We start from the raw sequence: 25,988 nt of genomic DNA, 5'->3' as shown, positions 1-25,988 counted from the left end.
TTTGTTTCTAATGGCTCAGAAGCCTGCTGAGGTAACACTAATATCACAGAAGATTGTTTTTAATTTCCTTTAGGTTAGGTTAGGTAGGAAAAACAATATTAATTTCTGCAACGCCGGAGTCTACACTGGATTTTTTCTAATTTTGATTCATGGAGTTATTCATAGATGAGACTCCGGATACTTTCTCAATAAGAGGTCAGGATTCTGGATATTGTAGCTTTGGTGACTCAGAAACTTTTTTCTTATTTATTTTATTTTGAGGAAACTCGACATTGATTTCTGAATCTCCAGACACTGGACAAGATGCCTCAGAAATGTGAATTGTTAGAAATGTCAAACCTTTAGGCTCAGAACTTCCAAAAAAAGAGAAATAAGATATGATTTTATTTCACTTTTGTGGAAGAAATTGATTAATTTTTTAAGCTTTTGAGCCTGGGATTTGTCATTAAATATTTTTCTAATATGAGTTTTTGCCTCTTTTAATCCTAATGACTGCAAAATCGGGATAGAGGTACTTTTTCGCAGTATGATACAATAAAAACAGTGTTAAATAAACCTCAAAATCAGGCATTTTTTTCCTTCTCTTCCATTTCAAAGAGCAAAGCTCTAATGTGGAAAGAATAAAAGCAAATCTTCTTTACCTTCCAACTTTGACTATTTAGAGAATTTAACTATGCAAAAGAGAATCAGCTCTTTCAAAGGGCCTTTTACCTTGTTTATCACCCAAAAATGACCGAGACACCATTCCTATCCAGATTCTTCCACTTCTATGTTAGACAAAACTAAATAGTATTAAGGGATGCAAATGGGTCCCATTTACACTTAGAAAGGGTGGGATTTTGCCCGCTTAATTTATCCGGAAAGTTGCTCGCAAGAAAATCGTCTCAGCCGGGAAAATTATCGTTAATGTTCGGTAATTTCCCTGAAAAGCCCTGGGAAATGAGGGGAAATGGTCCGAAATAGCCCATCTGATGCCGCATCAATAGCGGCGCAGCCCTTATTTCATTTCACCCGTGATAATAGACGTCATTAGGTTAACTGGGGGTTAAAAAAGTCAGTGTATCTTACCCTTTGCGGAACGCCCTTGATGGTAGTTGCCCTCCCATGTCTGGGCGAACTGGCCCCATGCTTTTCCTTCCTATGGGACGTCTTGAAGATTCTTTGTATCCTAGAGAAAGTGTTCTTTTTCTTCGTTGTATTCGCGTAGCCTTGCTCTGAAAGTGGAATAAAATAATAATTTCCCCTTTCAAAAGCATCAAAGGAATACATGGAATAATATATTTATAGATATATCCATTTTGATTGGCTCTATAAGGTGGAATAACAGTTTCATTGGTTAACCTGTCGGAAAGGAAAATAGCATTGAATTATTTATCAAAGAAGTGGTTTTCGCTAGGTGCAGCAGCAGGAAAAAGACATCATTGAGTTTTGGTATTATTTATTTTGTATTAAACCATCTAAACACGTACCAGCGGAGAATATTGGATTTTGCGACAGTGCAGAACTTAAAATGTTTCCATTAATCCAATAAACTTGATGCAATATGCAATCAAACATGGCAATATTTACTTTACATATCTCTGTTGATGGGATTGGATGATGAGACGTTAACACATCAGAAATCTAGAAGAAGAGACAGTCTAAAGCCCCAGAAAGAAATTCTTTTATCTCAGAAACTTTCTTCAAATCTGAGTGTTTGGATAATGAAATTTTAAATCCTCAGATGCCCGAGCAGAACAACTCTAATTTCTCAGAAGATTTTACTATTTTGTATAGGAAATTTCTTCTGAACTCTGTTATAAATTTAGGACTATGAAGTAGGATTTTTCTGACTTTCTCTAGATCTGGAAAACACGCAGAAAATTGGAACTGAAGATTTCTCGATAAGAAGATATTAAACCCTGAAATGATAGTCAGAAAAGCTATCATGTGTGTGAACATTTCGCTCCTCTGGAACTGTGTGTTTCCGGATAGGACAATCATAAAGCTGTAAAAACCTGAACGTGAAAACTTTGACTTTCGAGTTTATTTAAATCGAATTCGAGAAACCATAATTCATTCAAATGAAATAATATGTCATTTGGAATATGTAATGGGTAACGTTTCATTGTTCAGATTGATGCGGGGTGCGAGTTTTCAAACTCGATTTTTTAAAATTGTTTTTTAAAGTTGTTTAATCTCAATAATAAGTCAAAGAAATGCTTTTGAGGACAGTTAAATGAATTTTTGAAAATATAGGTTTCATAGCTAGTGCTTGGATTAGAGGACCCTAGAGCCTGGTCGGGGAAATTGTAGAGCAGCAGAAGTTTCTGAAGTTATCATGTCTGCTCCAATGAATGATTCTGGTTGAGGATCTTTAAGACCTCTATTTTGGTTTCAGAAACATGGAAATTATTCCTCCATACAGAAAAGCTTATGCCTATATCTCTTAAGTCTTTGTTCATCCACTTCGTGGGTTATTGCAAAGAGTTTTCCAGGATCACAATACCGTAGTCATTAGGGACGAAAACATACGAAAAAACCTCTGGAAATGCATCGAAATGGAGCGAATCCAAGATGGCACGCCTGTGCAATAGCGAAATTATGAAAGCCCTATGAAAAACCCCCGTACACTGTTAAAACTGTCGCGTCTGCACTTTTGTGCACACATCCGTTAATTGCATTTTTTTTAGCTGTTGGGATAACGATACAGCAGACAGACACGTTGAAAGCGATGTAGCTGGAATAATCAAAGAATTCTGAGTGTCTTTTTTTGCTTTAAACCCGTTTTGATCGCTTGTCCCTTATGGCCAAAATTTGGGAAGAATATTATAGGGCCTGAAGACAGGCATTAATCTAGCTCTGGAGGCAACTTTTACAGCTTCACTTTACACCCCCTAAAATTGTGCCATAAATCGGAAAAGCTCTGTCAGAGATGCGCTTAATTTAGCCGAGCGACGGCTCCGGAAAGAAATAATAAATTTTCCTACTTTTCCTGAATTATGGAGTTACATAGACAGGGTTGGATTTTAATTGAGATAACACGAGGGATTTAGACGAATTTTTAGCTTCTATAAGCGCATTTCCATTGAAAGCTATAGCAGGAACTTGACTCAAACTTTAAGTTTACCGGAATAAACTTAAACGCAATTATAGTGCTAGTTAGACGATAGTTTATAGGGGATGAGGGTTAGTTTGTCTGTAAAGTTTAAATTCCGGCATCGATCTGGTTAATTTGATTAATTCCACATTGGCGATTGAACAACCATGTTTACTTTACACAGTTTTAACAACCGTTTTGTGTTTGAACACACTTCAAGTTTGAGTACCAAAGTTCTTCATATTGCGGTCATGACGAGCTAAATGGAATATCGCTAATTTCAAAACTGGAGTCATATCTATGTGGTGAAAGTTTAGGATTAAGACTAATCTATAGATTTTGAATCGCAATACATCATTAAATGTAGTTTTAAAAGACCTTTAATTTGAGGTGTCTTTTTGACCCATATTTTAATTTAAAGAAATCGGACATTTTGCGCTGCCGGTAACGTAAGCAACATTTAAAAAAATAAACATATGTCAAAAGATAGTATTTTTTGCCCTACTGAATGCTACTTTTGAGTTTTTAAAACATAATAATTTGTTAAAATGTTAACAGGGGAAAGGGGGGTAGGCAAATTAGGGTTGCACTGTATAATAGAAGCTTTAATGTAAAAAATCTGGCGTTTTGGAAACACAACACTGACGGTGTAAAAAACTGAAGCAGAATTGTACGACACCTATAAAAGTTCGTGATCAAAATCAAGTGCTCAAATATTTCTACCCTGACTATAAAAAACAAAGGCGTATTGGGACATTATTGCATGATGGCGATTAAATTTCGATATTTGATTTGTCGCAAAATTTCAAAAAAATCATAACTGCTTGAAGGAAATTTGCACACCACTGGTTCAGCTTCTAGAATTATCAGTAAAGCTTCAGTGGACGCTGAGATATTTACTTTGACCGTACAAAGAACAGAAGCGTACTGAAGCAGGATTACATGACACAGATCAAATCCACATTGACAGTTGATTATTGTGAAATCAGGGATGTACTGAAACAATAAATCTCAAAAATTCCAATTTCTTGTCATAATCCGAAGAGGTATGACGCAGGTTTCATCATGCTATTTTTTAGGGGAAGCAACGGCCACCCTGAGCACTTGTAAAGGTATTTGTTGCATTTAAACCGAACAAGGGCAGAGCAAAGAGTAACGGCAAAGAACGGCAATGGGGAGTTATGCTTATATTTTCCATAGATTGAAAAAAATGTTTGTAATCGCGTAGTAAATATTTAACAGTAATACACGTCGGGGACTGTTATATGCCATGGATTTATGGTTATAAAGCAGTATCCGTAATAGGGTCGCATGTCATATCGTTGGAAAGGATTATGCGCGCGGGGTATTTCACGGGTCCATAAACATTCCAAAGTGAGGCCATTAATCACTAATCTCACGACCCAGAGCCGATCGCGTGCTAACGCAGCTGAAAAGTCATATTAAGCCTTTGGGGAGTGGGTGAATTATGCTTTTTTCCTATTGGGAAACGAGAAAAATGCTCACTTCACATGGCGGAAATAATTGGTGCTTATTGGAACAAATTTTCTGAGGAGAAACTCAGAAACCAGAAAATCTTCTGAGATCTGGACAGAATTCAAAAGACAATTTTCAAAAGAAGGGAGGTCTCATGAAACCTCGTCATATGACTCGAAAATGAGAGATGTAGAAATATTTGTTAAGGAAGCATTGCCTTTGATTTGTAGGTTGAAAATATGTAATATTATACCGAGTGTTGGTGTCTCACACTGAGGTCAGATTCAACTGTAAGGGTGTCACTCTAATCTTTAATTAATTTTAAAAACACATATATCTTTCTTACAGTGCCTAAAACCGTCCTTCCAGATACTTGCATTTACAATACAAATTTTTTCAAAATTAGGCGAAATTGCTTGTTAGATTGTTCCCTCATACTAACATTCTCAAACACCGCCTCAATGCTCCCCTGTAAGCGAGTTAATCATTTAATTTTTAATTGAATTAAAGATTCCATATAACTGCACGCTCCCGCTTAAATTCAATCTTCCAAAATTTTCTATTTTAAACTCCAAATAAATATGTGATCAACGAAATTTATGTCTAGTACCGATCAAATTGACATAAACTGGGGTACCACAATATAGGATTTCATCGGCTGAAAATCAGAGATGGTACCACTCAAAAGTGCTATCCTGGTACCTCCATAACTTGTATGGAAATTGGCATGTTCTGTTTATTTATGGTACAAGAATAATCCTCAGAACACATAGGTTCTAAATATTGGAAAATATACAAAGTAGAATATGATAAAAATCTCCAGTTTTGGATGGCAACAAGAGCAAATTTGAGATTTTTGTATAAAAATATTCTGAATATTAAAATACGTATAGGGTGTTCTATCTAAAGAACTCAATGTTTGTTTGAAGAAATGATGATGTGACAAATTTGCAAATTTTTGTCGAAATGTTAGTTTGCAAGGCTTTAGAAATTATCCTCAGAATATACGGGTTCCAAATGTTTATAAATATACAGGATATTTTATCTAAAAGACTCGACTTTTGGATAGACACAACTTGAAGATGTGTAAAAATTGCAATTTTGTCGAAATGCCTTCTTTAGAGCTAATACAACCTCCTCAATCTAACCCTAATGAAAAGTAGATTTAGAAAATCGAATAATATACAGTGTGTTTTTTGAATCATGTTCTTATTATATATTTTTTGGACCACCCTGAATGATTTCTAATAACAAATTTAAATTCCTTCTTCAATTTTTAGTTTTTTGATATCCTGAAGTATTTTCGTATCTTTCACCGTTTTCATAGAATTTGCAAAAATATCTATCGACGCAAATTAAGAATGTAAAGGAAGCAAAGGAAAAAAATCATCCAGCTGAGTTATCAACCACCTAAAGCAGTTCGTGAGCCCATTTCAGTATAGATGTGAAGAAATTTCTTAGTCAACATTTTAACAACCCTTGCATAAGTCAAGGGAGACCTCAGTCATGGCCCTCTATATCCTCCGACCTGAATAATTTGGATTTTTTTTCGGAGACACCCGAAATTATTTGTGTATCAGAATCCAATTGAAACAGAAGAGGTGTTACGAAATAGAATAGTAGAGTCATCCAACATCATCCGCAATAATCCTGGAATATTTTAGAGAGTCCGTTGGTTTATGAGGCAAAAAGTGAAGTAGTTCTGCATCTTAGTAGGAGGGCGACATTTTTAACAGATTTTATAATTTTGTTTTCGTTTAGATCTATTTTTATTTTAAGAAATTTGATTAAATGTTACGAATTGCTTCAGAGAGTTGATAACTGAGCCAGATGATTTTTTCCCTTGCTTCCTATACATTCTCAATTTGCATGGATAGATATTTTTATGAATTCTACAAAAACGGTGAAAAATATGAAAATACTGTAAGAGACCAAAAAACTAAAAAATTGAGCTAGCAATTTATTTTGGTATCAATATTCATACAGGGTATCCTAAAACAATTATAAAGCATAAAGTAGTATTTGACCCAAAAAAACAGAACACCCTGTATATGGCTACTGACGATTTTCACATTTTATCGTATGCAGTCTTAAAGAAAATAGGTGTAAGAAATTTCAAAGATTCAACTTAAGGCATAGGTGAGAAAACCGCAAAATATGAGAAAAAATGTGACTTACTCCCTGTACATCGAAAATGGTGCGTTTTTGAGCATGAATCTATTAACATTTATTTATTATTTTGCAGAGTACCATCACTCCTCGAAAAATGATGATATGTTATACCCTGTATAGGGTGTTCTGCGTGAAACAGTGAAAAAGCTGAAGAAATAACGAAGCTAAGGAAATATTCCCTATCATAGGTAGGTTCAAAATAACCAAAGTATACCGTGGGTCCCACGGAAAAAATTGAATTTTTTGTACTTGAAGAGCAATATTTGCATATTGAAATTGCAACTCTTCAACTTACGAGAGCTACAACACACATTGTTACCTTTCCACAGGCTCCTTATAAAACTTGTAAACAAGCTTTAGAGTAGCCAACCCCTCCATAAACACGGAAACTACTAGTAAACCGTCATATTTCGTATGGGAGCCGAAGAAATCGAGCTTCTTTCGGAGAAAATTCTCTGGATTTATCGTCGGAAAATATTTGTTTAGGCCACAATACACGCGGTTATGGAAATACGGCGATAGCAGCGGCTTTGTGTGGCTGCTAAATTGTTTTTTAAAGGTAAACAGATGTCTTTTCCGTGTTTTATAACCGAGCTTGGAATTTTATTGAAGCAGCCGGGATTTAATTTTGTTTGCACATCACGGTTTATGTCGACACCCTTGTTAAATTTAAATTCTGCTTCAGGAATTATAACAAAATTAGGATATCAAACCTAAAAGTTTCATTGGCTTTTTCGTAAGTTTGACCCAATTTTTGAAACTTACCGTTGGGTGGAAACTCGTAGAAATAGGCGGATCGGGGGCTCAAGCACCTGCAAAGTAAGAAAAACTAATTTCAAAACTTCACTACTTAATAAAATAAAACGGCTCTCCATGCAAATCGAATATTTTACCCTGGAAACCATTTTCTTAAATATTTTAAAGCGAGTTTCTACTCCAAAACTAATCGGCTTTTAAAACAAAGAAATCGATTTATTGACACAAAACGTTCATTCTCTCATGACTCTGGACAAATTCTCGGATTCCAGAATTTTCCCAACTTTATTTACAAAGACTAAAAGTATTTAACTGGACGTACGTTTGGTAGTTGTGCTGCTGCTGAGATAGCAAGGGTTGTGTCATTTGAGATCCGACGATCCTGGGGGGTTGCTGAGGGATGGCGATTTGATTGGGCTTCACTTGGGCACCCACAAATCCGTAGATTTCATCCTCATCTTTATGAGACAGGCAACTTGAGGGCTGCAACGATTATCAGTATTTAAATTTTCAATCACAAATTTTCCTTAGGGCAACTCACCAGGTATTTCCCAGGCGCATAAATGGGCTGACTCAGCGATGTGGTCATACCTGGAACTATGTTGCTAGTTGAAATTTCCGATACCTCAGTCTTGCGAAGGTCCTCCAAATGGGCAAACACGTCACCGTAATGGGTGGAAAACAAGTCTGCGTATCTGGAAGCGAGCCCCTCCAGGTACCCTCGTTCACCATCCTGAAAGGAAATGCCTGTTATATAATGGGATTGTTGATGTCAATTAGAAATCTAGATTTCATAAGGGCTAAAGCTACGCTGGTTAAAATCAACATGATGGCTGCGGTCTAATGGATTCAACATAGATTTCAACGATCTTAATTAATTTCGATGTAGAGAATTTCGGCTGAATTAGGTGTAGGAATAAAATAATTCGGGATAAAAGTATAAATATTCAGGAATTTCGATCAGATGTGTTAAAACAAAAAGGGCGGAATTTAAGGTACATATCTCGGGAATTGGCGGAGGACAAATTTATTCTCTATCTGCAATAACGTGCTGTTTTCTTTTAAACTCTCAACAATAACATCGTATAAAGGAATGCAATATTCTATTTCCCCATCTAATTTGAACGCAAACTATGTTTTAAACACAACTAAACGTTAGTATCATACGGCTGATGCAGAAATAAAAGAAACGTTAAAGGCACTTCTGAGGATCCAATTATGATTTTTTGGGCCCCTATAAATGAGGTTGAATTTAATATCAAAACTGTGAAGGAAATAATAATTTTCTTCTTAATAAACTGCGAAATTTTCGCTTGGATTGGTTTCAATTCAGGGGCGTACAAGGCCAGAGAATAGAAACTTTGTTATTGAGCGAAGAGACGATAAAATTTGTTTCCAAATTTTTTAATATGCTGAATCTCAGAGAGTTTAGTTTTATTAGTCCATATCTGAGGAAAGATAATTTTATATTTTCTCTATAAATTGTGAAATTTTTACTTAGATTAATCTCCAACCAGGGGTGTACAAGGGTAGAACTGAAGATTCGACCTAAATAACACAAAACTAATTTCAATCGATTGAAAGTTAAGCAAAATCCTGAATACCAAAGAGAAGGTTTAGAGCTGCAAAATTCTCTGGAGAAATTGATTTAAGCCTTGTTAATAAACTGTAAAATTTTCACTTAAATTGGTTTCAATACAGAGGCGTACGGGGTCACAAACGGGGCGTCTTAAAGTAGAATTTTATGCACTCGAAATTTTTAAAAATCGCTGAATCTCGGAAAGAAGATTTAGAACTGTGAATCTGTCCTCTGAACTTTGATTTAAGTCTTCTTAATAAACTTTGAAATTTTAATTTGGGCTAGTTTAAAAGCAGGGGCATACCGGGCAAAAATCAGGGACAGATGGGCCCATAGTAGAGAAATCGAGTTGTAATATCTCCTTTAGTTCCTGAGATATAAGGTTGTTTTGATACATATGTTCTTGACTTCATAGACATTTTTTCAAATCGTCAATTCTCGCGAAGTTGTGGAAGTAAATTTTTACACAAAACTACTCAATTACTTTGACCCTGTAGGCCAGTTTTCTACGAAAATCGAAACAGAATCAAATTTCCCCAAAGAACACAGCAAACTATAGCCTCCCTCCTCACTTACGCCTGATTTCATTATCCTCTTATCTCCTCTCTACAAAGTAATATTTTGATTGGCAATTTGCCAATGTCCTTTTAACTTGTACCGGGAAATTGACGTCTTTAGAGGCCTATACTTAGAGGCCTAATGACACATAATTTAATAAAATCTTTCTTAAGCATCGATAATACTTTGCAGAACATATTTCCAATGAGGAAGATCATCTCAAAATTTTAGAAAAAGAGCTTGAACTTCGTAATGAAGGTGATTAAAAACCGTGATTAAAATTCTCGGATTTAATGAGGATTCGAGATAAAAACGAAAAAAAATAAGACGTTTTCTTTGATTTGGAAAGGGAAGTTCGAAAAACAAGTCTTTTAACGAGCTGGTTAAATCGATACTTAAACATAGTTCACAGCTCTATAATTCTGCTGGAGTTGAGGTTATCATCCCCTATAATGAAACTGGGGAATTAGCATGTCAAAGGGCCTGTTTTGAAGTTGTTTTAGGTGGATTTTTGATGACAATCGAGAGATCGATGGAGTTCGAAAAAGTATATTTTTCACACGAATTGGGGCAACGTTTGTCCCCAAATGCAACATTGAATTAAGGTCCAAGATTAATGAATTCCCTTCCGCTTATCTCCTGATTTGGGACACGTTTCTCTGGATTGATGATCGATCCAGACTTTAATACACAAAGCAGTTTTCTCAGAAAAATAGGATCAATCTGCGAGATAAATACTAAGTAGGGAAAGAGATGAAGTTCCATTTTAGTTGCAAACAAGTCTTTGTCTCCTCGGCCAGACAAAATGCACCCCAGCGACAACAGGAGATATACGGTGGAGTTTTCTGATTTAATAAGTTTAATACGTTTCGCCACCCCCGGGGGTGCCAAACAAGCCGATGCAGCACAACTACCCTCTACGTGATTTCAACTTTTTAAAGTTGAAATTGTATCGCCACTGCAGTTTTTGGATAAACATTGGATCGGACCTAGAATTAATACCGTTGAAATCGAAGAAAATTGTCGATTTGCAAGTAAAATCTTGTTTGCCATCAGAGAAATCCTTAGGGATTTGCGGGGTTTAACTAGATTATTGCTGAGAGGAGACCGTAGTTTTACACATTGAAAAGCGATTTTGCAAGTACGAATTTATATGTCTTGCTAGGGTATTTTTAATCGTTTAATTTCTCGCAATATTCTAGCTGAACAGTTCAAATGAGATGTTGAAGGCTTAGAAATGCAGTTGAGGCCTCTTCATTCAAAATAGCTTTTCGTCTCAGAAACTAAATGATACATTATAGTGCCGTTCATAGAGGCTTAAGGGGCTCATTAAGACACTTAGATTGAGCTCTTTTTGAAAGTAATTTCTTTACGGATTTCCGAGATATCAGTGCTCAAAGTACAAAAAGTGCAAAAGAGTAGGGTGCTTCTTCCCTCTTAATAAATTAGCATCCCAGTGCTTTAACCTTAAATTTAAATCAGTGTTGCAATATCTCAAAAATTATACAAATCGGGTTAAAAAAATAGAAACATTTCGACAATATTTCTTTGAATGTGTTGTCCTAGAAACCCTCTTAAGGACGCTCCTGTTTTTTTTGTAATCGAGTGACGAATTCAGACATTCTCTACTTTCATTTGGAATAAAAATCAGTGGCGTAACAATCCAAAATAGCAAGTTAGATTTGAAAAAGCAGTAAAATTTTTAAAATGTTTTTTTTTTCAGTCATAGAAACTCCATTCAGATCGCCTCAAATAAAAAATCAGTACCATTTAGACCTTTGATCGGTCATGCAGTTACAGAAACCCATTTGGCACGCCCTTGATTTCTCGGTCACTAGAAAACGAAATTGGTCTAATTGAGTAATGACTCCCATGTGGAACTAGAATAACTGTAAAACAGAAAAGTTAAATAACAATAAAACAGTTAAGGTCTTTGACACTGTATCTCAGAAACTAATAGAGATGTTATAGATCATTTTGTACATTTTTACCGAGCTCATCGAGATAAATCATTTTAGTCGTTGTTTAAGGAAACTGCTCTACGGGTTGTTGAAATGTTGCATCTCAAAGTTTGGAAACTGGCTGAAAGTAGGCAATATCTCAGAAACGGGTGGTAACAATACAACCTAGTTTGTGCATTCTTACGAAGCTCATCGAGACGATTACTTAGTAGTTTTTTATGAAACCGTTTCAAAGCGAATCCCCGGGACACTAACGCTCAAAATTAGTGTACCCTTATATAGAGCTTTCAAACGTAATTCCTTCGTTTGAATAAACACTTCCTTTCTAAATGATAATTTTTTTATAGTAAAAATTCCATTTTTCCTGTCATTCCAAATCGTCGCATTCAAATACGCCCCGAAAGGGGGGAAATCGTAAAAAATAACGGACGGTCAGCGATAACGCCCTCAGGCGTCTCTAGTAAGTGCCCTAATAACTTCCCTCAGGGACTCTGATTTCATTGGGTTATGGAGATCTCTATCTCTGACTGTCCGACCCTTTTATTGGCCTCATTTACATATTACCGCAGACTGAAATATCTCTATTGCAATTTTTCCTGCAAGACCTCCGACAAAGGAAATTGAGCCCACTATTTCAGCAAATATGCTGGAGAGCGAGACCAGCGTGAAATTAGAGCTGAAAGCGTTTCACGGCTCGATGGCCGCCATGTTAATTTTTAATACCCTTGCAAGGTTTATGAAATCCACCCTTTTCGGGGGAGCAACGCAAGACTCCATTTTTAATTAAACGGAGAAACGAACTAATTATAAGAGGCCATGTAAGTGCCTTGGAGAGATGTAGATGTAATTGATGGCCACCTGTTGTAATGGAAATCCAAGGTGCAATGTTGACTTAACGCACCGGAAGGTCTAACCGTAAAAGTTGGCCATTCGATGACCATCTGCCCTGTTCAAGTGCAGGATGGCGAGTGTGTTTGCAGACCGACACGTGCTTTGCCTGCTGTGAATAATTAGGACTCAATTGGGAATTGATTGCCATTGAAATGTCAGCGAAAAAAACTGTTTTAGAAACTGTTCCCCTCAGCCAACGTATCTGCATGGTAATTATCATAATTAAAAATAATTAAATTAATTAAATGAAGCTCTTGGAATGTCTAAAAATATTTTTCCAGATTTTGTAGATTATTTTGTAATTTATTTACAGGGTATCCCTGAAATAGCTGTATAACGCTAAAATTCCTTAACCAAAAATAAAACTTGCAGGGATAGTCTGGGAGGTGTGCGACCTAACATTAAAAAAAAATGTTGGAAAATATTACATTATTTCTCAACATAGTCTCCTTTGAAATTGACTCACTTTCCTCAGCGATGTTTTATAGCTTCTATACCTTGTTTATAGCAAGAAGCTTCGAATGTTTCAAAATAGACATCAAATTCGGACTTCGCCTCTTCATTATTGGCAAATCTCTCTCCACTGAGCCCTTTTTTTAAGTTTGGAAGTAGAAAAAAATCTGATGGGACTAAATCTGGCGAATGGGGTGGAAGTTCGAAACCAAGTTGATTGATTTTAGTCATTACGATGACGGAAATGTGGAATGGTGCATTGTCTTGATGAAACAAGACTTTCTTTTCCGCCAAATGCTGCCGCTTTTTCCTAATTTCTTCAAACGCTGCAATAAATTTGTATAATCTTCTCCATTTATTGTTTTTCCTCTAGGGAGATAGTCAATAAAAATTATCCCAAAATACTGACGCCATCGCCTTTCCTGCAGATGGAACGGTTTTCGCCTTTTTTAGAGATGATTTTCCTTTTTGAGTCCAATGTTTTGACTGCTCTTTCGTCTCAGTTGCGAAATGATGGACCCATGTTTCATCCATGATTATGAATCTTCGCGAAAACTCGGCTTTATTGCTGCAAAACTTTGGCAAACACTCCCTTGAAACATCCTTACGGCGCTGTTTTTGTTCAATTGTGGGTAATCGCGGCACCCATCTTGCGCACAGCTTTCTCATATCTAATTGTTCGGTCAAAATATGATGTAGAGTACTTTTTGAAATGTTTATCGTGTCTCCTAACTGGCGTAATATTAGCGGATGGTTTTAAAGTACAGTTTTTTGTGGATTTTCATTACATTTTCTGGAATGGTCACCTCATTGGGTTGACCTCTGCGGAGTTAATCTTGGAAGCTCGTATGACCACGTTTACACTCTGCAAATCAATATTTTACAGTCGTTAAAGAAGGACCAAATTCCTCCAGAGTAGAATCTAAATCCGCTTTGATGTTGGTTAGACTAAGACCTTTCAAATGACAGTATTGAAATATGTATCAATGACCAATTTTTTCCATGTTTACGAAATTTCTAAAAGCGTTCACTAAAAACGGTTCCAAAACAAACACAAATCAACGTAGCACTCTCAAACTTTAGACATAAGCTTTTTAAGGTCAGATCTTTGTAATATAGGCAAATTAAAAAAAAATCGCTGTCTTTATGTCAAGTCGGGTACTTTTGGGATATTCCTCGTATCTACTGTATATCCAATATTGCTTTATTTTTTCCGCTATAGGGCGTCAAAGTTCTCGAATAAATATCGTTTTTTCGAACTAATTACTAAACGCTTTTATCCGTTTTTTAGATGCGTGAAAATATTAAAAACAGTGCGTGGTTCATAAATAAAAGTTTGTATTTTGTCATCCCCATTCAAATGACCTTAATTTTTTCTCTGCCACAAGTTGACTTCATTTTGAAACTCTTTTGTCTCTTGTAAAATTTTCGCCAGGCATACAGTTTCTCTACAAAAAAATTATTTACGATATCTTACTAGTTATCATTGTGAAACCATTGTTAAAAAAGGTCCGACACGATGCCCAACGTCCAGATTAATTTTTTCAAACGAATTTATTTATGCACTCAGGAAACCAGGCAACATTTTGAACATTTGTTATAAGAATTAAACTAAGTTGATAGTTATTTAGAATTAAAACTTTTTTCATGTTTTTGTTCTGACTAAACAACAATGAGGAATTGCAAGGTTTCATAAATAATTTTTTTATAGAGAAACGGAACATCTGGCGTAAATTTTACAAGAGACAATAAAGTTTCAAAATAAAGTCAGCTAGTGGAATAGAGAAAATTCAAATAATTCGTACAGGAGGTAACAAAAATACAAATTTTTATTTTCGAACCACGCACTATTTTTAATGTGTCCACGCATTAAAAAAAAATCACTTACGTTTTTGTAGAAAATCTTAGTTACAACATTAGTGAAAATTCGTAAAAGCGTTTAGCAATTATTTCGAAAAAATTATATTAATTTAAGAACTTTGGAGCCTTGCAGTGGCAAAATGAAGCAATATTGGGTACGGGTAAGTTTGCCTAGAACGCCTTATTTTTGGTTAAGTAATTTTGGGTCAAACATTGTACAGTCATTTTAAAGATACTCTGTATACACGGTGTTTTATAAATGTATGCCAAAAATTCTGAATCTGTGTATGATTTTAATTTAAAAAAATCGTATGAACATGCATTCGTTTTTACTTTCTCTCTGAAATACAGGGTGATAAAAATGTTTTTATTAGTTTGTTGTTTTTTTATTTTCTTTTTTGAAAACAATTAACGTTATGAAATATTCAAGAGATGTTTTTTCCGCAAAAATATGGAGCATTCAGAAAATTAATTCTATAAAAATAACAGTGGCGTATTACATTTTTTGTTTAAAATGTTCAAGGTCACATCAATGGGAACACCACAGGTGAAATTAAAAACATTGTTTCCTCGTTAAAAGATGTGCATCTACACCTATTTTATGCTATCCAATTTTGATACAAATATTTAATGCCACATCCAACTTATTAGGGGAAGATAAAAATGGAAAAAATTGTTACCCCGTATTTCAGGCAGGGGGTGAGAACGGCCCCATATTCATATGAACTTTTTTCTTAATATCATCCACAGGTTTACCCCCTAAACTTTTGACATACTATTGTGAAACACCTTGTATATCGCAAAAGTTTCTTTTCTACTCTCTGATTAATGTCTCTAAAATATACAGGGTGTCCTTTTCTAGACTTTAACCATCTCAGTAACCATAAGAATTAGACTGGGGTAAAGTTATGAAACTTTGAGTTTAAGAATAAGCCGTTTTAAAACTTGAAGAATTCCGATGACTTTCAGGAACATTCAAAAAACACTGAAGATTTGGACAAAGGTTTTTATTTTTCCCTCAAATTATTTGGCGAGGTCAATAAAGTGAAAATCGGGGGCTTGTGAGGACATCAAACTCAGAGCGGGATGGCGGTAATTTCAGTTTCATGACGGGAGGGGCTTTGAGTGTTTTTAAATTAGAAAAACCCACAATCTTCGTATCCCTTGATAAAGACATACATCCATAACCCAAACCTTTGTTATACGAGAAAAAATTAGCAGCACTATAGAATAAAATCCAGGGGTGTGCGGGGTTATAAGACTGAGATTTCCACGAAAATTAAAAATTGAGATTCATGGCGAGAACGGATTTTGATAGTTAAGAAAATCGGAAAGAAATTTGCAATCTATATCTTGATGGAGATAAAGCCCAAAGGTCCACCTAAGTGAGAAAAAAAAAGACAAACTATAGATCTAAAATCAGAGGCGTGCGGGGATAGCATATAGCTTTTTGCGATAATGAATTATCTCGGTATTTATAAAACAGGAAGAAGACGTGCAGTCTTCATGTGCTTTGGTGGAAATACAGCCCAAACTTGCGTTTATGTGAGAAAAAATCGGTAGTATTGTTCAGTTGAAAACAACGGCGTCCGGGTGTATTAAATCGAATCCTTCACGAGTCCTTTAAATTTACTTTCATGAGGGGATCGGATTTAAGAATCTTTAAAATCTGAAAAAACCTTCAAGTCTTGTTGAGCCTTAGGCAAGGAGGTAGTCGTACCCTTTACATGGACTAGAAAAATAATCACATGCGGAGATTTCAAACCAGGACTACTACACAAACTGAATACTGAAGTTCAAAAATTGAGGATTATTAAATATTTTTCAAACCTCAAGGAGGCTGCAAACTTCGTTAAGCCTTGATAAGGATGAAGTGGCGATCTTTACATTTATCACAAAAAATTCATCACGTCATTCTGGTATAAATTGGGGGGCGCGCAAAGATCAAACAAAGACGCTTACAGAAATATGCAGCTCATATTAGTTAAACGTTTTAGCATATTTAGAAATTTATGGAACCTGATTAAGAATTCAAGGCTTCTCGAGTCTCGACACAGTGCCGATCTTTGTTTTTCTTGTAAAAAATCATCATATTGATCTGGTGTAAACAAGGGGTGTTCCGAGCTAAAAAAAAACTCTAAAACGAATATTTCAAAGCTTGGTAATTCAAAGAGGCTTCACATGCGTTCTGGGAGAGCCTCAAAGATCCGGAACGTAAGCGACAGAAACAAATTGAGTATACACCAATGTATATCATGTTCAAAGACGGCACAACATAAACATATCCAATTTAACCGTTCCCGGGAATACGATTCCGGATCCGCTCCGGGCGACATTAGAATAAATCCGGGCGAATTTATGGACTGACTCTCCAGTGAAACTTATTAAAAAAGAGGAATGGCTCCCGGAAAAATCTGCCGAATTTCCTCTTTCTCAGTTTATTGTCGGTGGAAAACGAATTGGAAGGAACTTGTTGAGTTTATGCGGCCTCCGGGGTTCGCATACGAGATTAGAAGGGCAAGTCCCAACGTGCATCGCTGAAATAGTTAATAGTTTCATTGTGCAAGTCTCTCTTTGTATGCAGATGATCGTTTTTGTGTCACATTGTGCCTCTCTTTGAATTAATTAGTTTCCAGACACAATGTGATGGACCCCTTTCATCTGGCAAAACTGTATAACCTTACATGGTATATGAGGATTGTTCATATTTCATAAGACTTTATTCAAAGGCATTTCACACAGAAATTCGTTTTTTTAGACAAAAAAATGCATAAAATTAGACGTAGAGGCAGCTCCACTTGAGCGGTCAAACGGGGTTAAGTCCTTCACTTGAGACGGCACGTCGAGATGAAATTTCCAGCTAAATTTCCAGAGATTTTATTCCCTGTAACTGTAACCGAGCACATACACAAAAGATTGTTATCTTTTCCTGAAGGAGTTATTAAAATCAAACTTTCGAATTTCCTATGCCTAAAGGGTTCAGCTCAAAGTTCTAAGCTTAAAAGACCCGCTTTGCAACTTTTTTTTGACTACAATGGAATCCGAAGCGGGTCGAATCAAAAATGTATGAGGCTCTGATGGCAATTTAGATAGCTGTATCTGGCATTATTGCTGTTTTTCCTCACCTTTTGAAGCTTCTTAAACACTCCAGGCTTTTAGTCTCGCATTTCTAATTAAAAGTCTCAGTTTTGGCGAGGTTTCCAGAAATAATTTCTATAAACGTAAATTATTTAAAAATTAGCTGCAAAATCCCTTCAGCGGTTCTGCCAGGTTATAAGTAACCGCACTTCATGGAGATTTGTGAGCACAGTCAAAGGTTTAATATTACCGAACAGTAGTGAAGGTAAATTGAATGCCAGGAACGTGCCCAATCCCTAAAAACCCTTTAAGAAATTGTGTCAAAACCGATTTTCCTCTGAGTGTTATTGAAGCAGTGTTTATTTAACGGAATTATGGACAGGGTGTGAACGCTGCTTTTTGATGAATAATGAAGTTTTCCTTATACAGGGTGTTTGAAAATTGCGCGGCACTATTGGAGGTATGTATTATCTGGTACAAAAAAAAAGTTCATCTAAGCATATATCCAATCTCGATCGGTAGCGGAGTTAAAGGGTATTAAATGTTAAGAGAATATTAGGTTTTTATTTTATTGTGCTGGATCTACTGCAAATAGAGCTTTGAAATTTTATATGCGTATTAGGTAATAGGTGCTGCTTAATACAAAAGTAGATTGTTTCCAATTACTATACAAGGTAATGTATTTTCTAAGGTCTTGATGCATAAAATCTTTTACAAAAATTTGCTCGTACACGACTGGTAAATTTTAATGTTTTTCTTAAGTTCTTTAATCTGTCATCTAAATTTCACGTCTCGTGATTTTTGGTCGAATTCTATTCAGTTTACTCACAAATTAATTAATTTGTAAATTCGATTAAATCTACGAACCCCAGGTTTTTCAATTTATTTTTCGGAATTTCGAAATTCCGTGATTCTTTGATTCCTTTTATACCATTTTTTAAGAACTGTTCTTAAAAAATGATATAAAAAGAATTAAATAATGCTGTGCAATTCTGAAACACCCTGTATAGGGATTTGTTGGAAAACTCCTCGTCTTTGTATATTTTTGAGGTCTTGATTTTTACCTGTTTTTCCGGAAAATCGTAATTACCTCAAGGAAAATCCCTATAAAATTGACAATCATGGATATATAGTAAATCTCTGAATTATGTAATACATTTCCAGCATTTTTCACATAACGCTGGAGAAAATTCGATATATTCCACATTGTCTTTTGCAATTTTAAGGGCTTTTTTGTATATAAAGTGGTAGAGGGGATACGCAATAATTGACATTTTAGTAGTTTTTGATGATTTAAAAATTGTGTAAATATTTTGGCAATATACTAAAATAGCTTAGTTCTCTTTCCTCATGTCTAAAGTCATTGAAACTAGTTCATCATTTCTGCATTTGAACCTGAAGTACCCTGAGTTGCCCTGATTTTGTTCCACGAATTTTGAAATCAACTTTCAACTCTCTCTGAAATAATGTGAACTTTTTTTTCCAATTCACTTGTTGCCATTAGAAAATCAGCTTACATCCAACAGTTTCTTTTCTTTCACTGCCTCTGTTTGTATATGTAAATTTATGACACATATTCCAACTTCTCTCTTGCTGTGGATACTGAAAACGAGGCCTGCAGTTAGAATTTTTCTTACGCTCAAAATCGTCTTAAACTTTTTGAGAAAAACCCTATTAAATTTCAGTTTTTGACCCTGCAACTCAGCTTGTTTACTTGCAGATAAAAATTAATTCTATAGAGACAACTTGGTATTTCTTTCGAACAATCTCTATTTGTTGGAAGTTCTGGATAGCAGGAATTTAAAACTATGATAACGAGGGACAGACATCCTTTGGCTTTAGTCCTATTCTCCTAGGCGGAGCCCTATATTTCCCACGGGTTCTTGTATAAATATCCCAAAAAGTGTTTTCTCTGCCCCCATTTCCTTTAGTTCTTATAAAGGCATTGCAGATATTTGTCTATGATAAATGTGACTTTAACATAATTCTTAAATTTTTATGTTACGCGTCTCTGTTTTCAGCCAAATGAAAGTATAATTTTGAGCATTCGAAAAAGACTTACAGAGCAGAAATTCTAGTTTTTATAATACTTCGGATTTAGATCATACATGATGCTGGCTTGGGTCTAATAAAACTTCCAAATTGGCGAATTTTAGTTGAGCTAGGCTTTGAGTCATTTGAATTTTTAATCTTTTTTTTAAATCAAGGAAATTATAACTAGACTTTTATACTTTATAGAAAGCCTGGACTTGTACGCCTCTGGTTTGAGTATAAAGAAAATGGTGATTTGGCAATTTATTACGGATCTAAAGAACAATCTGTCTCAATTTTAGTACAGTCAGCATTTTCAAATATTACAAAAAATTTAAACCAGATTTTCTAGGTTTACAGAATTCTTGGGATTTAAGTTATATGTGATTCTGACGTAACTCGACAGGAAACACCGATATGGCATTTTAAAAAAGACTTTCACAGCCAGAATTCACAAATAAGGAACCGCCGGATTTTCACTCTTTCGGGTTTTGCAATTTTTCCAAAATTGAAGAAATGCAAAACCATCTTTTTTAGATCTATTTTTAGTATACATTAAGTTTAGACCATGTACACCTCTGGTCTGAATTGAATGAAAATGTTAATATTTATGAAGGAGGTTTTCGACCCAAATAAAACCAACTTAAGGGCAATAAATCGCAAAAATCAAATTTACGGGGAAACGGCGATAGGTGCAAAAAAATATTAAGGGTACTTTTGGTCTATACGTGAATACTGCTGCTCGCGAATATGCTCATTTTTTTTTTCCTACGGATACTTGTTGTTTCATCGAATAATTAGTCCCCAATGCTCATACCTCCGCCACTGGTGAACGGTTACTGCATATTTTTAAATCTTGTAACACCTCATGAGAGCATCGATCCTGTGCATCAAATTTCGTTTGACACTTTGCCAGTTCGGATTTAAAATAATCTCCAAGAAAAAATAAAAAAAAGGAATTTATATATTTTTAATTGTTAATAATTGTCAGAGCTGGTCGATAAATAATCCCCAATCGATGTACTAATCTTTAAAGTCAGTTTTAAGTCAGTACCGAGTCTTGAAGTTAAGTAAGTGGTATCTAAGCATTAAAATTCCCTTACTGATGCATGTTCTAAACATTTCATGTTTAAACATTTTCTATCATTTTTTTCCTAAATTCTGTGAGAATAATGCTCCACACACCAGTGGGGCTGAAATTTTCAGTTTCAGGGCACACTATTTTCAGTTAAAACTAATTGAGAGGAGGGTGCGAAACCCTTGTTAACGTTTCGGCGACAAATTTGTCACCGTCTTCAGTACGTAGGACAAAATTGTTAAAACCGAAAATTAACAGAAGTAAAGTATTCACGGTGGTAACTTTAACTGGAATAAATTTGGTATCTACGTGGCATTTGATTTTTGCCAAAATTGCTTAAACACGTTAATTCTTATTTTACCTGATACACTTTTTGTTAGTGTTTCAATGCTACAAATGTCAACCACTTAACTAGGGTGATAGTTGGCCTTTCAAGTTTAAATGTAAAGGAGATTCAAGTGATACATCATTTAAAAAATCTTTTTAACCTGACTTTATCTAACATATTACTTTTTTTTGTAGGACAAAAAAAATATAAAAATAAACTTTTTCTTCCTTAATTTTTGTTCGTTTTTAATTTTTTATGAAATGTGGAAAAAGTTACAATAATTTGAGTATTCCATCAGTACAAAATTTAGTTCACTTCGTTTATTACAGGAAAAAAGTACTTTGCATAAGTTATAAAAATTGCGAATAATGTTTTAATTAACTGAATCTCATAAAATCGAAATGAGTGGATACCGAGAAGGAGTTCAAATACAAAATGAAATCGTTCAATTATTTCGACAAAATTATCCTGATTTGGCACCCATTAGTCAAGGCAGCATAAGTAAAATAGGAGGAAAAAATTAAAGACTATGTATGGTCATGTAAGAAATACTCCTAGGAATAAACCTCAAAAACTGATGACGATATATAAATTAACACACTCTTGGCATTTGAAGAAAACTCGATAACACTAGCTCGGCAGATAGCTCATGAAAATTTAATCGGTAATACATCCTTTTTGAACATATTGAAAAATGAAAATTTTCGACCCTATAAAATGCCAATACATCGAGAATTGATTGAGGCTGATAGAGATCGACGAATTGAATTTTTCAGAAGGACTATGAATGCTGTTCATCAATTAGAAATATGTATGGAATAGATTTTGGTTATTGATGAGTCAAATTTTATTTTAAATGGCCATATCAATAGTTAAAATTGCCGATATTGGCCTGCTGTAAATCCTCATTGGTTGAGAGAAGGTGATTTTTAAAAACGAATGTCTGGGCGGGTATCATAGGGAAGCGAATAATGGGACCAATATTTTTCGGTCAAAATTTAAATGGCCAACGATATTTAGAATTTCTTCAAGACGAACTAGTGCCTACATTATTTAATTTGTTCCCTAGTGGAGCATGTCCAGGCATGCCAGACGAATGGATTTGGTTACAACGAGATGAAGCATCACCAAATTTTGCTCGGCATGTTCGCCTATACTTAGATGAAACCTTTCCAAATCAATGGACAGGAAGAAAACACTCAATAGAATAGCCGCCGAGATCTCCCGATCTCATCCCTCTCGATTTCTTTTTATGGGGATACGTGAAATCTAAGGATTACAAAACAAAATCACATGATATCTACGAATTCAAAGAAAGCATAAGAAATAAAATTAGACAAATCGCTCCGAATACTTCAGAAAATGTGGGGTGTGTTTTGTCATCGTTGAAAGCTATGCCAAGAAGTCAACGGTGAACATTTCCAGCAGTTGCTAAGTGAAAAGAAATAGTAATATGTTTGTTTATGATTTCATTTATTTTTTGGTATTATTTAATCCTATGCAGAAGAATAATTTAACAAATAGTCAGGTTGAAAAGATATTTAAAATGATGTATCGCTTGCACCTCCTTTTCATTAAAGCATTTTAGCCTAACTGCCACCCTAGCTAGAGGGTTGATGTTTGTAACATCTAAGAATTATCAAAAAGTGTATCGGGTAAAATAAAAATTGATGTGATCAAGCAATTTTGGCAAAAATTAAATGCCACGTAGATGCCGAATTTGTTCCAGGTAAAATTACGACGCTCCATAGGCTGCTCCGAAAACTCCCCACCTCAATCACTAAAGAATGACAGTTTTTTTTCTTGAACAATTCTAAAAAACCTGTTTTTTAAGAAATTCTAATTAACACGTTTAAAACAAAATAAACTGTTCTAAACAATTAAAAACAAATGTTATGTTTAAAATTTAAAAAAAAACATATTTTTTCCCAACCCTGCCAGCAAGTAAAGTATTCATATTAAAACCTACTCTTTGGCCACCGAGGGCATTAATACAGGAGGATTTAGAGGCCCTTAGGGAAATATGTATTCGCCGCAATTTTCTACCAGTTTTCAGACTGTGTTGACCCGAGTTTCAAACCACTATATTACACGTTATTCGTTTTTCTAGCAGATGTAGTTGGAAGGTAATTAGGGAAGTTGCAGATAAATATTTGCTCTCTGTGGATTTAGCCTCAGAAACTAACTTAAAAAATGTGACAATACTGAGACTGTAATCAAACTTTTACCATTTAGCTCGTAGCAGCTGATAGATCCGAACATACGGAACTTTTAACTGAGCTTTTAAAAGTTCCGAGCCCATTTTGAGATTGGAAATCTCTATATTTGTCCTACTAAATTTAACCCAAATGTAACGACAGGCTCAATCGCCTGAAAGAAAGAAGTTTTTTAATATCGCGGAGTAAAAGGAGTAATTTGCTTCCCATGTAGAAGAACTGGCAGTGTATTCCATTCATGGAAGCCGTATTTGCATGCAAACAAACATTGGAAATCGACTTCTCAGCCAAAAGCATCGATCCCCGAAGTCCTTAACTCGACTTCGACTGCTGTTTTCATCAGGAAAATAACTCTCAAACTTAAAGTTCACCCGAGTTGCTGAAGTTATTTCAACTTTTCTGCTTGCAAAGTGAATTATTTTGGGCACTTAATCTTTGAGAGATCGATTTATTTTCAAATCGCTTGTTTGGGGGAGGGTTGGATGTTCAATATCGCCTCAAGTTTGCTTAAAACAATTATGATTACAAAAGCCAAAGACTCGGTGCTTCAAATAGTAAATTTCAGCAAAAAAAATTGAAATTCTTATACATATATCCTCTACGGAATCTTGTAGCATAAATTATTCATTAGGGCTGTCTACACTCTACCCATCTCAAATAGGTGCACTCCGCCCAAATTGAGATTTATTAATGTATGACATTAAACCAGCTTGGGATGTTTACTTTCCATGTTGGCGTAATAGCTCAAATTTCAGCAAAAGAATATTATTCTCTCGAGAATTTGGCTTTAGAGCTCATAGACTGATTCATTTGAGCGAATTAAAATTTTTTAGACAGCTGCTCCATAAATTCCCGAGATATCGGCGCTTAACGCTTGAAAAATGCAAATAACATTGAAGCTGATTAGCAGCACACTGCCACGTAGCTACGTTTGTTTCGGACGTTAATATCACCAACTTTATGTTTGGGAGTGTTTTGAAAACCTGTTTCCTCCCTTTTCTGTAACGTTCAGTGCATTTAGGATTTCAATTTAAATGGGAATTTTTGTTTGCTTCTTTTTTCCCCGAATTTTCTCACTTTCCTCAATTTTCATACAAAAGCGACTTTAATGTATTTCTTATTTCAAATTGGAATACATGGCGATTGTGTGAACGTTATTAATTTTATCTTAAATTACCCCTTGATCCAGATCACTCGCAATATCCAAAAACCTTACGGCTTTCACTAAACTCGTTTAGCTCCGTTTATGAGACATGTCCTTAGGATGTTTAGGATTGCAATTAAATTGAAAATGATGTGAATTTTCTAAAGAACGACATTGACTTCGGGCCTTAAATGGAGGCGGAAAGCATGGCGACGTTTCGGCGGTGGAGCACGTCTTTCTGGGGCCCGATTCTATAGAAACATGTAAGAATATAATGAAAAATTCGTCCAGTAAAATTTCATAATGCAATTATTTGACCAACCAGCATCAACAAAAACTTCGTTCTTACTCTCGCCCGATCCTGCTCTGACATGCATTTCGGGATTTTATGCGATGAAGTTTGCATCTGAGTCTCTATAGGAGAAAAAACTGGAAGAGAGAAGCAGTGGAAAAATGAAATTTCGCCCAAACCAATCCTCACTTGGAAAAAGGATTGAAAAAGTCCAGACTTCTGGAGAGTATTCAAGACCAATGACAAAAAATACAAATGAAGCAAGCAATGAAAATTAAAAGCTCTTATAACCGAGAAAATTTAAGAGAAGCTGCAGTCAAACGTAAAGGGATGGAAATTCTGAACTACTATAATTGAAAAAACTGGAAGGGAGAACTCCGCAGAAGAACGAAGTTTCCGGCATGCAAGAAAAGTGAAAATGACTAAAGTTAAAGGAGCTCGCAGAATCGAAAAAAACGCAAGAGTTAAAATGGGCAAACATGGAAGGAACGAAATGGAAAAAAATACAAATATGCGGCACGAATTTGAAGATTGCAGCAAAATTTGCGGGCACGTAAACGAACAAAATCTTAAAGCAAAATGTGTACGGGCACGTTATTACAAACTCATTTGCCCAAATCAACCCTCATTTCGAAAAAAAGGTCCATTTGCCAAATGAAGTTCCATTGCATTTCGACTTCATAAACGTTGCAGTTCTAATTAAGTCTGAAGCTTAGGATTTTTAATTAAATTAATTTTAATATCTTAATTAGGAAATTAGCAATTCTGGCAGTCTGCCGCGTCTTAGTGCTATGTTGGAGACGGTTTTCGTCGGGAACAAAGGGATATGAGCGTTATTAAATTTTGAATTGAGCTTAAACAGGTAGACAACCCGTTAATATTGTACTGAGTTAAACTGGAATTCCATATGAGTGGAAACTCCAATTCCCTGAAGGTTAAAGTGCAAAGAACAAAAGGGCTGAAAAACCCTTAATACTCTTCCATGTTAAACAACTGCCAATACAAAGTTTAATGGTGTAGGGAGAAAGTTAATTGT

The 25,988-nt window shown here is 35.3% G+C and overlaps 1 protein-coding gene across 3 annotated transcripts in view; it reads right to left on the bottom strand.

Annotated features, from left to right (window-relative positions):
• LOC136409185 (SAM and SH3 domain-containing protein 1-like) overlaps positions 1–25,988 on the bottom strand; it is a 110,256-nt gene that overhangs the window by 13,433 nt on the left and 70,835 nt on the right. For all 3 annotated transcript variants that reach the window (XM_066390536.1, XM_066390537.1, XM_066390538.1), the window contains exons 2-5: positions 8,025–8,216; positions 7,806–7,966; positions 7,493–7,539; positions 1,069–1,214 (exon numbers count right to left, since the gene is read on the bottom strand). In XM_066390536.1, the coding sequence (XP_066246633.1) occupies positions 1,069–1,214; positions 7,493–7,539; positions 7,806–7,966; positions 8,025–8,216 (546 nt within the window). The remainder of the gene's footprint in view (positions 1–1,068; positions 1,215–7,492; positions 7,540–7,805; positions 7,967–8,024; positions 8,217–25,988) is intronic.

The sequence above is a fragment of the Euwallacea similis genome, chromosome 5 (genome assembly GCF_039881205.1).
Source record: "Euwallacea similis isolate ESF13 chromosome 5, ESF131.1, whole genome shotgun sequence".
In the NCBI taxonomy this organism is placed as follows: Eukaryota; Metazoa; Arthropoda; class Insecta; order Coleoptera; family Curculionidae; genus Euwallacea; species Euwallacea similis.
This window is presented reverse-complemented; position numbering and strand designations above follow the sequence as displayed.